The sequence below is a fragment of the Micrasema longulum genome, unplaced genomic scaffold (assembly GCF_059751315.1).
Source record: "Micrasema longulum isolate JH-2025_06_02 unplaced genomic scaffold, ASM5975131v1 h1tg000594l, whole genome shotgun sequence".
In the NCBI taxonomy this organism is placed as follows: domain Eukaryota; kingdom Metazoa; phylum Arthropoda; class Insecta; order Trichoptera; family Brachycentridae; genus Micrasema; species Micrasema longulum.
The window spans coordinates 63,134-76,763 of NW_028277790.1; the positions used below are offsets into that span (position 1 = coordinate 63,134).

Sequence of the window (13,630 nt, forward strand, 5' to 3'; positions counted from 1 at the left end):
AAAAATATGATTTAAATATAAATATGATAGTGCACAAATATCGAGAGCTGTACATTATGAATGTTAGGCTGAGATAAGCATTATCAACAAAATCAAGAAAGGAGTTCTGCATTGGTTTGGAAATGTAGAGCAATTGGATGGCGAAAGAATAGCTTAAAAGATTTACGATGTGAATGTCGATGGATGCAGAACTCGAGGAAGACCGAGAAAGACTGACATGACCAACTCCAACAAAAACTTGAAGATGGACACGTTAAAAGTTGGAATAATCAGCTCGCGTGCATAAGAATATCTATGTAGAGGAAAAGAGATTCATGTCCAAATATAGAGTGATATGACATTCTATCATCTCTGCCTACCCTTACGGTGAAACGGCGTGGTGGTTGGTTTGTTTGTTTTTGTTTATCAAACAGAATTTTAAAAAAAAATGTTATCAACATTGTGTAGACATTAATCCCAATCCATTCTGGGTCACGAACGAGATATCTTGCAAAAGCTGTTGCGTGGCATCAGACCATAAGCGAGATATCTCGCGCGTATTTTGTTGCTTAAAAAACGGAGTACTGTAAAGGATTATCGGCTCCAGTACTTTTAACTTGTAGGGACATCTTTTAAGCACGTATTCACATGTTTACCGAATTTTGATTGACTAAAAATCTTCCGAGATTTGTAATCACGTAAACTGATTAGTTTGATGGCATTGAGGTTAGCACGAGAGAAGGAATCACCGAGCATTTCGGAATCATCTTGCGTGTTTATTTCAAGTTCTACCTCTCTGAACACGAGCATCTTGCTCCATATAGATAAAAATGTTAAAAAATTGCTAAACTTTTTTGATTAAATATTTAATAAGTCTTTGCTAGTTTTGGCTTCGAATATGTAAGATTATTTTTATGATTTTGATTTATTAGACAGATTGTCCTTTAGTTTAGGCATAGTTTTTTGTTAAAATTAAATTATGCATTTTTTATGCTAAAAAACAAATGTGACTATCTCCAGCCACCGTCATTTTTGAGATTTTTAGTTAATATGACTGCTTATGTTGTCTTACTTAAAAATATTCCGTTTAAACATAGCCATCTCCTTTATATCTGCTACGACAGTTTAACAGTTTAAAAGCAACAGAAACTCAAATGGTTATATGGAGATCGATCAAAGATTAATTTACAATGGAGATAGCCATGTTTGTTTTTTAGCGTCACATTTTAGAAAAACTTTTTTTGAATAATATATTTAAACTCAGTAGTGATAATTTACTTTTTTATACAAAAATTAAAAAGTTAGAAATATTACTGCGCTAAACTGAAAAACTTTTGTAAATAATACAATTATTACATTTTGCATCCGCATCCGTAGTATATGGCCCTGCCAACCCTATCGCCTCCGCTTGATGACTGTTGTCACCGGAGTTTGCTGCGTCTGTTCTCTTATTGCTTCATTCCTTACAAAGTCAAACCTCTGCACACCCAAGATTCTTCTGAGACGTGTATTCTCAAAACTCATTGATTTGCTGGTTTGGGCCCCTATTCGCATCCGTAGACGAGAATAGGCGTTATGCAGGCGACATTTGGTTTTCCCTGAATAAATATCCCATTTCCAGACAGCATTCATGTTGTTGAATATCGGGCCTGCTATTCTTAGCCGCACTCCCAGTTCTTTTTGAAAGCTGCCATTTTCAAAATAATAACAAAATATGATTATTTTCCTGTAAAAATAAATAAATGAATGTGTAGTATACATGATGAAGACAACAGATTCATTTTAAATTGACATTTTATCAACTTACAGTAGAATTGTAACCCATAATACATCTAAATCAGTCTTTATATAATATCAATAAAGTGTGACGCGTCGTAATGAGCTCGGTAGAGTTCTATATGGCGTTACTTCTATTGCGTTTCTTCCGATTCAATCAATGTTAAACTACATCTCAATAGCATTTACACTAATTAGATACTCAGTGAGTTCGTTGGCTTACTAATTTTCCTATAGTTGAAACGTTTTATCATATTCCAATGACTGAGTAATGTCAAGGCTATTTGGTTAAGAAATCAACCTACTGAATTCATATTTTATCGCAACTACAAATTTCAATGCAATAGATTCGAGATTCTTTGAATTCTATTTGTCGTATTCAGATTCATTTAACTCTTAACTGTTTTTGTTTATAGTTTCTTAATATATACGCAAAATACATGCATAAAATTAAAAAGGATGATAGTCATCTATTTCTATTGATTCTGTATTCTACCATTAATATCACAAAACGCTTAGACAGCTCTTGTTATAAAATAAGTACCTATGTCGATTTGTGTAGTCTGGTTTAAATTGATTTTCCGAATACGAAACTAACGATGCTAATAACTTCGGTTCATTTTTTTACTGATGGATGTTAAGTACCAGTGTTACTAATGCATCTTTCATCTCAAACTTTATATTTGAAATCTGTTTCCCTAAATCATAAAACATTGGATAACAATAAATGGATATTTTTTTTAAGTAATTAATATTTCGTTAAAACTGTAGATATATGGATGTGCATATTCATCGTAAAGCATCTGGAAATTCCTTAGAAAAATATTTATAACTCCTCTCTCATTCCATCATTCAGGATAAAAATCTGATCTTTTTAGAACATGTAAAAAAATATGTTTAAATTATTAAATTCCCAACATACTCGGTTATCTGGCCACGTAACTCTGCAAATTCATGTTGCTGTATTTTATTTGGTAAATCCTGTTTGTTCAGCTTGTTATGTTACATACAATTCATTCTTATAATTTATTATTTGTTGTGGTTTCCAAGTAGATTTTCTCACTGACAAAACATTATAATTCGTATGTGTACACACAATCTTGCAGCCATATAAATGTGAAATTTAAAAGGGCAAATTTGCCTTGTTCTATCACCCGCATAACGTATTAGTTTACATAACTCATAACTCATTTGGCTAGTCAAATTACTTGAGACGGTTTATTATGTAACATATGATGTGAAGATTCTTGTAGAATCAGATTGTAATATTGAATAAACAAATACATAAATGATTCTGCACGTTATGTACACGTTATGCTGCAATTATTATTTTGAACATCTGCTGTTTTATAGATTCATTTTTAAAATCATCTTTAATTCTAATCTAAACAAAATACTCGAGTGTCATCCACTTGTGGTATAGAGTATAGAATGATCTTTATATTATAGAGTCATTGCCTATAAAGCAAAACTTTCCAGCTTGTCTAACTTGGCAGCAGGTGGGAAAGAGAGGATATTTATTTATACTTTTACAATTTTTGTATTATTTTTTTATACAGAATAATGTTCCCTCACTGGGGTGTCCCGTGCCGAGGGTAACATTTAACAATAAGTATAATGAATTCCTTAAATTAGTTATTTATTAACGGACATTGTCTATGTATACAATTTATAGGTTTTAAATATAACGATAAAAGAATAGTTAAAAACAATTTTAAAAAAGGGAAATCAAGACAAGATCTGGACTATTTATTTAGTGCTCGTTTAAATCGTTGTAAACTTAAATAAAAAGTCCAGATCTTGTCTTGAGTTAACAATACGACAAAGACGGATTGGAGATTTCAAGGCATAGTTTGTAAAGGCACAAAAAACCTAATTAATCTATTAAACCTAATTATCATTAACATATTATTTTGTATGAATTTCATTGCTTTATATTGTTTTTTTACTATATATAATACTATATTATTTATGTTTAAGTAACATGTATTCTTGGCACATAAATATACTTTATATTTGTATAATAACGATTTTCAATTTCTTACATTTGATTAGCTAGGCATCTATAATTAAGTAGTTTTAGTTTTTCTTTTTTATATAATTGTTTTATTAGTATAGGACTACTTATGCTCTAAAGATAAAAAATCTCCATCTTAGAACAGGCTGAGCCATGTTAGATGGAGACTATCATAAACAGAGAATACTCCGTTTTCATTTTACATTAATTAGTTTTATAAAGATTCCCTGTTATTAAGTATGTATACAAATTTTTTGCAATAAATTTATAAAATAAAAAAATAATGAGCAATATAAACTAAAATAATCATAAAAAGCATAATTAATTAATATAGACTCGTAGACAAAATTTCATAATCTGGGCACAAATTTTTACCTATTTTTTTTATTTAAATCTTAAAGTAGGGCACACATATCATACATATTGTTATGTGTGTTCTAATAATAACATTGCAAATATATTTAATTTATAAATTGTTTATCACATATGTCTTGACCATTATTTTAAATTTTGATATGTTTTTTTCTTCATAAATATTTGGCTTGATCCACTCATCGATCCGTGCGCAACCCACCTCCACTATCCATATCTTAATAGCAATTTTATATTATGAGTACTTACTAATTGTTTATGGACAATGGAAGTAGTAGGCCAATCCCATTTGACCGAAAGATGTATTAATTTTAAGTGGTTTTTGCAGCATCAGGGTAGAGTATCTAGTAACTCTTGCATTTGTGAAATGAATTATGGAAGGTAGAGAATAATGTTTGCATGCATACAGTAACAGAGCTTTTACATAAAGCTGTTTTACAGATGTTACATTAAGATTTATGAATATACCGAAGGAGCTAGTTCTGATTGGGACTCATAAGATAATTTTTATTAAAGCTTTTTGTTCAATGATTATTTGTTTGATCAATGTGTCATTTGCACATCCCCATCCAATTATTCCATTATTCAAAACTGATTGACTTATTGCCTTATATATTTTTACAAGTTCTTTTAGGCTAATTATATTTCTTATAGTTTCAAAAAAGTAAATTTGTTTTTTCAATTTATTTTATGGAAGGAAGTTATGAAAACACCTGTATGTGGCCTCTTTTCAGATCCGCAGATTGTTTCGGCACATAAATTATTTTTTTTTAGCTTTATGAACAAAAAAGAAGATTGACTCCTATAGCATAAGACTATTTTAATTTAATTAATTACTTGTTAATGTTTTTTCGAAATGTGATATTACTTCATCTCATACGTGAATTGAAATGATTAATATTTCCAATTTTCTTGTCCAGGTTCCGATGACTCGGGCATCATATGTCCCGTGAACAGCAACAAGTACGGAGAACCTCCGGCCCCTAGCGCCGCTCCCGTGGTGGGAAGGTCCCGGGAAAGTTTGGACTCGGGGGCACCGGAAGTCAATGACGAAGAGCCTTCCGAGGAGCAGGAATGCCAGAAAACGGAAGAGCAGACCGAAGTGAAAAATGACGTCCAAACAGAACAAAACATTTCCACCAAAGTGGAAAACAAAGACGACAGTAAAGTTGAGGTAATAATTTAGGTTTTATTTTACCTTTCACCCAAATTAATTATCATTTAAAGTGTATGGGTCATTCCCCTGGACAACCCCAAATTTTGTTAATGGTTAGTGAGGTTCAATATTTGCAAAATTGTCATAATTTTTTCAGATTCTATTTCAGCAAAGAAATCTAATGCAGGTAAGTCCTCATTATTTTTGGCATTATAAAATTGTCACTCCTGGCAACACGGCATGAATCGTTTACGACATAACTGGACAAGAATCTAGGGACTTCAGCTATCCTTTGCTCGCCCTTGTGTTTAAAAGTATTTATCGCTTAGCGCTGCAAATATTACGTATTTATTGCCATCTATCGCCCTTTGTATCATTAAAAAAGCATTTTGTGACATTTCTCGCAAGCAACCCTCTATAACTTTCAAATCTACAGTGAATTAGCCATAACCGCGCACCACTCGGAGACCATATCCCTGGCGATAGTGAGCTGATTCCGACAGCAGACGAGACACTGTAACTCCAGGTTAGTTAGTGTTTATTGCACATCGGTCTCATGAGAATATTATTTTTTATTTAACTTTTTGTACATAATATCAATTGTACATTGGCGGGATTATTGTCAAATGGCAATTTATTCTAACCAACCAATAAAGTCAAAGAATTTTTTTTTAAAGTAAAGTTACAAAACATATTTAATAGAAAAAAAGTTAAAGTTACGTAAATAAAAATAGAAATAAATGAATTTATGAAAAATTATCTTAAATCAATACCATTACTCAATGGGAAAAAGGAAAAAAGAGGAAACAGGAAAGAAGAGATTAAGGAAGAGAAAAAAGATGTTTCTTCAGACGTATAATAATATACGTCTGAAGAATATTCATCTGGTCGAATTGTCGGCCATCTTCCTGCTGCTCTCATTGTCAGTTTGAAGAATATTATTAATTTTTTCGATCGCTATCTATATTTTCCCACTCCACTTAACCTTTTTACCGTCAATATTATGTTTCTGTGAAAATAAGTCAATAATGTATTAAGTGTTAACATAAAGTTGTGTCTGTTTATTTTCCAAATTAAGAGAACAAGAGGACACAAAAAAAAAAAAATAGTCAAGAATTCAAAGCATCTTCACCGTAACTGCGCAAATATCGCCAACAACTTCGGCTGCTTTATTCCCTCGGTTGAACGCAAACAAATTAGGTGTCGATAATGCTCACTTCCATTTTTTTAATTACTGTTTTCGAACACAATAAAATATTTTCTATTGATAATTTCATATTTAAAAAATAAAACATAATAACATATTTACGTATTTTTTCATATAAAAAAAATTTAAATAACATAAACGTATTACAATAGACACGAAGAACATTTTACAGAGGAGAATATAGAAGCCTAGGCTTCCACAGGGCTTATGACCTGTCATTGGCTGGTTTGAGTGGCCACTTTACAAACACTCACAATTTCACCTATGCTTGAACATCCACATTTCTTCAATTCTTCCATCTGTTGATTTACGTAGGTTAGGTATGTTCTAAAAAACTGCATTTTTCACATTTGCATATGGATTTATCTTGAAATTCACCAGATAGCGTTTTTTAGTTTGTTTAATTAATTATTTATAAGTTTATCAACTTCCATATATAGATGAAATAATGTGCATAATAATTACGTTTGAAATATTATTTTCTGTATTTACGTAATCCTCTGATAAAACCTAATGGAATTTACTAACTCGTACTAAATAACTGATTAATCTTGCTTCCGGATCAAAGTTCAAAATGAATAATTATTCTGTTTAGTAAAAATTAATCATACTTTTGCTTTTATGCTCATTTTGCATAAATTAAACTCTTGAATATTCTACTTACAATATGAAATAAGTGTTTTATGCATCTCAGATCTATGGTCAATGGTAACTTAATGATCAATAGGATTGTTGGATGAGTAATAATAGCATAATTACTGGCCTAATAAATCTGCGGTTACGCCTACTTATTTGAGCTCAGATTAAATAAATTCATATACCATTCTACATAGATTATAGCTCAGTGAATTATCTACCTATGTGTCGTATAAATTTGTCATAACAAGCTAAAATATAATATTATTTCTCTTACTGGTAAAAATTCATTACGGGGTTGCATATCTATTTAGAATTTTTTCCTTATTTCTTGTTACAGACCTATGTGGTCTGTTCCAGAGTGTTCCTCCTCCTTTGAGGTGGATCCCCAGCTGTCGTTTCATCTTTTGAGTGGTCTTCAACGAAGTCGAGTCCCGTAAAGCTGATGTGCAACATAAGGGAGTCTGGTGGTTGAACATATTTCAAATAAAACACTTTGTATATATAGACCACACGCGAGTTTAATATTATAATACAAATAGTTTCAGGTGTTCTGATTACCCACCATCAGGTGTAACTATTAAACTCTTTCAAACTCAATTAAACAAGTTCAGAACGACCGGATGCCCCTCCAGATCTCCATATTAAATTGTTGGACATTAAACCTAATTTTATAAGTAAAACTGTGAAAAAATTGCATTCTTCATATTAAATACGTGCAGTAAAGATTTTAAATTCAAAACATAGTAATTCTTTTCAAGTCAAACATTACAACTTGCAAATAATAAGGTGTCAGTCATGGGTCGTAAAAATAATGAGTCAAAAAAAGGTAGATCAATTAGGGTTCCATAGTCCAACAAAGGGTAGTTCAATTAAGGTTCCATAGCTAAAAAAAATTGGCAATCGCTTAGTTAGACATATACACAGATTATTCCGACTTTTTGTGTGTTTGCTTAGATGAATTCGGATGCAGTGTTTTCAGGTTATTTCGGCTTCTATATCCAGTAACATTTGCTCAATAAATATGAATTATCTTACTCACAGTATCACATATTATTTGCTAAAAAATATATTAAAATGTGTCTGTATTTAAAAAATAAAAGGGACGCATGACTGTCACAGGAATCAACTTAAAACAGCTCGAGTATTTTGTGTAATACATTAACATTACGCAATAATTTATGTGGCAAATAATACATATTTATAACTACATAATAAGTGCTTCATGCTTCGCAGCACTACAATTATGTAAGGTATAAACATTGTCCGGTGAGACTAGACACAAAATTTTATATTCTTGTGATTGCAAAATGAGAAAAATGGCATTGACTACTTCATGCGTGCGTTATGTACCTGTATTGAGTTTTCAGCACGGTGGAAATTCTCAGTGGTCAGCCAGAACTACGGGCCAAACATGAAATTAAAAGATTTCAAATTATATTTGGAAAAGTTCAATGAGTTGGGTGGTCTTTTAAAAAATATTTTCTTTGGCTTCGGTCAATATTTAACATTTTACCCTAAACAAATACATTATTTTATATAGAATAGAGGTAGTGTTACGGACTCCAGATCAGTTCACTCTCCGCCCTACAGGAATTTTCCCACATGGTTATTTACTACTCATTGAAAATGGCCACAAAATGATAATATAAAATGATGAAATCCAAATGCTTCTTTAAATAAAAAAAACAAATCTAATTTTATGCAGAGTTCGCAACATTGCTACGTCATCACATTTTTTTTAGCATTATGTTCACCACAAATGAAAATTTTAATCTTTGCTTTTTTTATTTATTGGCGTAGTCTGTACTGTAATAATATAACTTTTTACTGAGTTTTTTGTAGAAATAAGTTTACCAATATGAAACAGTAATATAAAAATAACTAAAAGTGAGCTTTTTTTTCAACTATTTGTATATAACAGTGCTAGAAAAGGGGAATTAAGTCGTGTCAGACCTCTGATTCATGAGTTAGCAATATTACCACAGGGCAAACCAGTCGGTTTGCATTTGTTTGAAAGTTATTTAAAGAAAATTGTGGCATGGGTTAAAGGCAAGTTAGAGACAACTTTTTTTGATAATATTACTGTCAACAACAACAAACTGTTTCCCCGTAGTGCTAAGCAGAGACGATAGAATGCCACATCACTATCTTTGCATACAGATCTCGCTTCCTCTTTATTCATACACCTTCTCATGCACGCGTGCCGATTATTCCGACTTTTGACATGTCCGTTTTCAAGTATTTGTTGGATTTGGTCGTGCCATGTGTTTCTCGGTCTTTCTCTATTTCTGCGTCCATCAACATTCGCATTGTAAATATTTTTAGCCGTTCTTTCGCTGTCTTATTTGCTCTACATGTCCAAACCAGCGCAGAGCTCCTTACCTTTGTCAATAATGCCTATCTCAGCCTTACATAATGTTTTTTATCCCCTTTTCTTTCCTTAGTTCCTCTTTCTCTCTCCTTCCAAACTCACTATCTGATCCCACATTTTCCTCATTATTTAATACGTAAAACATAATGTACTTTTATTTATTTTTTATTAATGTTAATGTGTGCAAGCCTTACTCCCAATTAAAAAACAGCTGTTATTTTTAATCAATTAGGCTTTTTTAAATATTTTATTTTAACATATGTATTTATCTTTTAATATATATTTATGGTTTTTTAGTACAACATTTTGATTAATCTCTTCTTTTGACCAGTCTGTTTTTTGGTTTGCTGGAAGATATTGCTTTTAGCAATAAGTCCGTTAAAGTACTTTTTCTTTGTACTTGAAGTTTTAAATAAATCATGTACAGATCTCGAAATTTGTGCATCTATCGTACATAGTTTTACCACACATTCGCCTGAGGGATCGCATTTGGACATCATTCAGCCTATTTTCACCCCTTTATCCCATTACAATCATACCATATCTATCGTACATAGTTTTACCACACATTCGCCCGAGGGATCACATTTGGACATCATTCAGCCTATTTTCACCCCTTTATCCCATTACTATCAATAGTGTCGAATTTATAATTTCACAAAATGGGTTCCTTATGCTGTCAAATGAAAATATATTATAAAAATTGACTAAAATTTTACCCATGAAATGAAACTTTCTAAACACTAGGAGATTAAAATCTCACCTTAAGCAACCTCTAAGATATTCCTCTAGATTAAATGTACATATTTAAAATATACTCATTATATTTGCTAATGCGTGTTCGCGCTTGGACTCCTGTCTTACTTTATACACTCTTGACTTGCGAAATTTTAACTTGCTTAATATAAGCTATAATACATGCTTTTTGTAATAATTATATTTGTACAGAGTTTAGCGATGCCCTCATAACACTTTGCGTATGATATTGATCTGAATGTAGGAAAACAAGAAATAAATGTTTTTTTTTAAACTGCGAATTCAATTCGAGAGCTCAAAACAAAATAGTATAATCTAAATTTATTGCAAACAGAGAGGAAAAACATTTTTAAGAAGGGAATATGGAAGTTTAGGCAATTACAGGCCTAATGACCTGTCATTGGCTGGTTCGTGTAGCCACTTTACACACTGTTTAACATTTACCATTCTATTATGTTTAAACATCCATATTTCCTCACTCTTCCATCTCTACATCTACACAGGTTGCAGTGACATCAGGAGCTTATATAGCACTGACCCCCTTTTTCAGAATAAGGAATAAGAATAACTCGGGTAAATTTGTCTACTTTAAGAATTTAGTATTTCGTATTAAATTTAAAAATAAAACTTTAAATTAAATATTCAAAAAAAATAATCTAAGCCATGTTTTTATTTGGTAATCTCATTGTATAGTATGGTTGTATAAAAACAGATAAATTTGGCACCAATATGTCCAAATCTTTGTTGAAATAAAATTCTATTCCAATACCTAATTTTAAATTAATAAAGCTCATGATATGTAATTAATATTATCATATTCTTATGATTTTTATTTAGGAACTTCACTGGACTGTCTTTAAACCGTATCTTTTTTTATGTTATTGTATCATTGTTGACTGTTTGTTTCTGTAAAAATAAATTAACTATTCTAAACCGTTTTAATACAATATTGGTGTATTTATTTAATAAACGAGCCCATACAATATTTGGTTAAGAAGCACATAAAGTATTATATTAATTGATGCAAAATATAATCAGAATTATTTCACCAATATGTTGATTATACAAAAGAAAAGAAAAAGGAAATAAAGTGAAGATGAATAGAGAAACACATTAAAAATGGAAGAATTAAGGGGATGGCCATTTGATGGATAGGATAGCTAATTTGATAGTAGCAGGAGTGGTGTGGAGCAAGTTCAACAGCTCAGAATAATTATTAGTTGTTCTGTGGATGCTCACTAGGGGAGGGGAGAATGGTGGGTGAAGTATGTCCTATTGTACTCACACTGGAACATGTGTCGGAGTCTGGTGGTCCTTGTGGGTACACAAATGTTTATCAGGGACAGTAATTTTGGGCAATCCATTATGGTGTTGAGCTATTATATGCTATTATAATGAGGAGCCTAGATCGTAGAGGTCGTAGAATTTTGTTGTTTTAACTAAGAAATTGAATGTTTTAGGTAGAGAAAACACCTGTCATGTGTTTGTTGCAAGATGGCCGCCAGCGGAATAAAGTTGGCGCAAATCAAATTTTCCTTATGATTTTATTCCATACACTAGAGTGATATGGTGTCTATAAGCGGCAGCCCCTCGCCCATTATTACTGTCAAGTTTATATTCCTTTAATATACGTACATTAATAAATTTTATGTTTTTCCGCAGAGTCAAGCCAGAGAAATCGCCAGATCGAAAGACTTCCTTCTGCGGTTATTTGAGAGCAAACTTTTTGACATGCACATGGCCATCGGTTACCTCTTCAACTCCAAGGAGCCGGGAGTACAGAGTTACCTGGCCAACAAACTATTCAGTTTCCCTAATGAAGACGTTGACTTTTACCTGCCCCAACTCGCCACCATGTACATTGAGATAGATGATGTTGCTGAGGTATGTATTTATACCAATGTGTATGGATGGTGTTATGAAAAATGTGTCAAGCCACAAAATCGAAAAAAAAAAATTGTGACAGAATCATGATCCAAAAGTGATATTCTTACTTTGAAAGAATAGTTTGATAAGTTTAAACACACAAATTATCTGTAATACCTCAATGTGTTAACCAAAAACCATGCAACTGGACTTTTTAATACTGCTTTAAGATGCTTAACGCATTGTGAATTAAGATCAATCATCAAATATTTATTTGTCAGAATTGCCGACAAGTTTTGTTTATTACAAACGGCAGCTATCTTTTTGTAATTTTATTATTATTATTATGGATAACTTATATAGCGCCATTTTTGTAATAAAATACCTCAAGGGCGCTTTAAAAGACATGACAAGACCAAATCCAACAAATACTTGAAGATGGCCATGTCAAAAGTCAAAGAAAAATGTCAAAAGTCAAAGTCGTGTGCATGATAAATGCAAAGGAAACGAGGTCTGTATGCAGACACAGTGATATGGCATTTTAGCTCGTATCTGCCTAGTTTGTTCGAGAAAAAAATCTTTGTCGGTGTTAATTTATCCGTGACATTCGCAGGTTCTGCACCCGTATCTGGTCCAGCGCTGCCGAGCGAGCGCGGACTTTGCCCTGCGGCTTGCGTGGCTGCTGGGCGCATACGGCGCCGGGGAGGCGGGCGGCGGCGGCCGCGCCCGCAGCCGGGGGGCGCGCATGCGCGCGACGCTGCTCGCGCCCCCGCGCCCGCCGCCGCCGCCGCGCCCTGCCCACGCCGCGGGGCCACACCATACCAGATCCAGGTTCGTGTCAGATAAACAAATTTATTCCAAATTTTTGTTTTGTGCTGAATTTATGAGAGTTATCTGTCTATTTAAATAAAACTGCAAAAGAGTTACATCGCAGAAATTTGTATGAACTCAATATGTTAGATATTTTTTCAACAGAGATGAAGCTATAGAAAATATGGATGTCTAGGTATTTACAGAGCTTACGACCTGTAATTGGCTGAGTTAAGTGAAGGCTATTGCGCCAACTACTAAACTACGTAGCGAACTTATCTTATTCACTCATTCAGGGTTCTGGTTCTATTTTACACATAGAATTGTATTCTTCCTCCGTCTGGACACAGAATAATCATTTACTTACATTTACAAATCAATAAAAAAAATAATAAAATTGAAGTGAATCATTGAAATGTTTTTTTTCTTCTGTTCCTCATGTTATTAGCTTAGGGATTACAATGTGGAACTTCTGCCCTATGGGAAATTGGATACAAAAAAGTTTTCTTATCCGCCGTAAAAATTAAAGCATTAAATTATACGGCATTCTTGAAAATGTACGTAAAAAATATCGGAACTACCTTGAACGATGTCACTAGTTTATACGAATCAATCAATGATTGAGAGTTGTGGAAGATTTCTGGTTTACGATAATTCAACGGACCAATTGGCAGAACTGGC

At 32.6% G+C, this 13,630-nt stretch overlaps 1 protein-coding gene across 1 annotated transcript in view; it reads left to right on the forward strand.

Annotated features, from left to right (window-relative positions):
- fwd (phosphatidylinositol 4-kinase beta fwd) overlaps positions 1-13,630 on the forward strand; it is a 35,387-nt gene that overhangs the window by 5,820 nt on the left and 15,937 nt on the right. Inside the window, exons 3-5 of the mRNA XM_088228552.1 lie at positions 5,065-5,318; positions 11,936-12,157; positions 12,753-12,970. Of these exons, the coding sequence (XP_088084678.1) occupies positions 5,065-5,318; positions 11,936-12,157; positions 12,753-12,970 (694 nt within the window). The remainder of the gene's footprint in view (positions 1-5,064; positions 5,319-11,935; positions 12,158-12,752; positions 12,971-13,630) is intronic.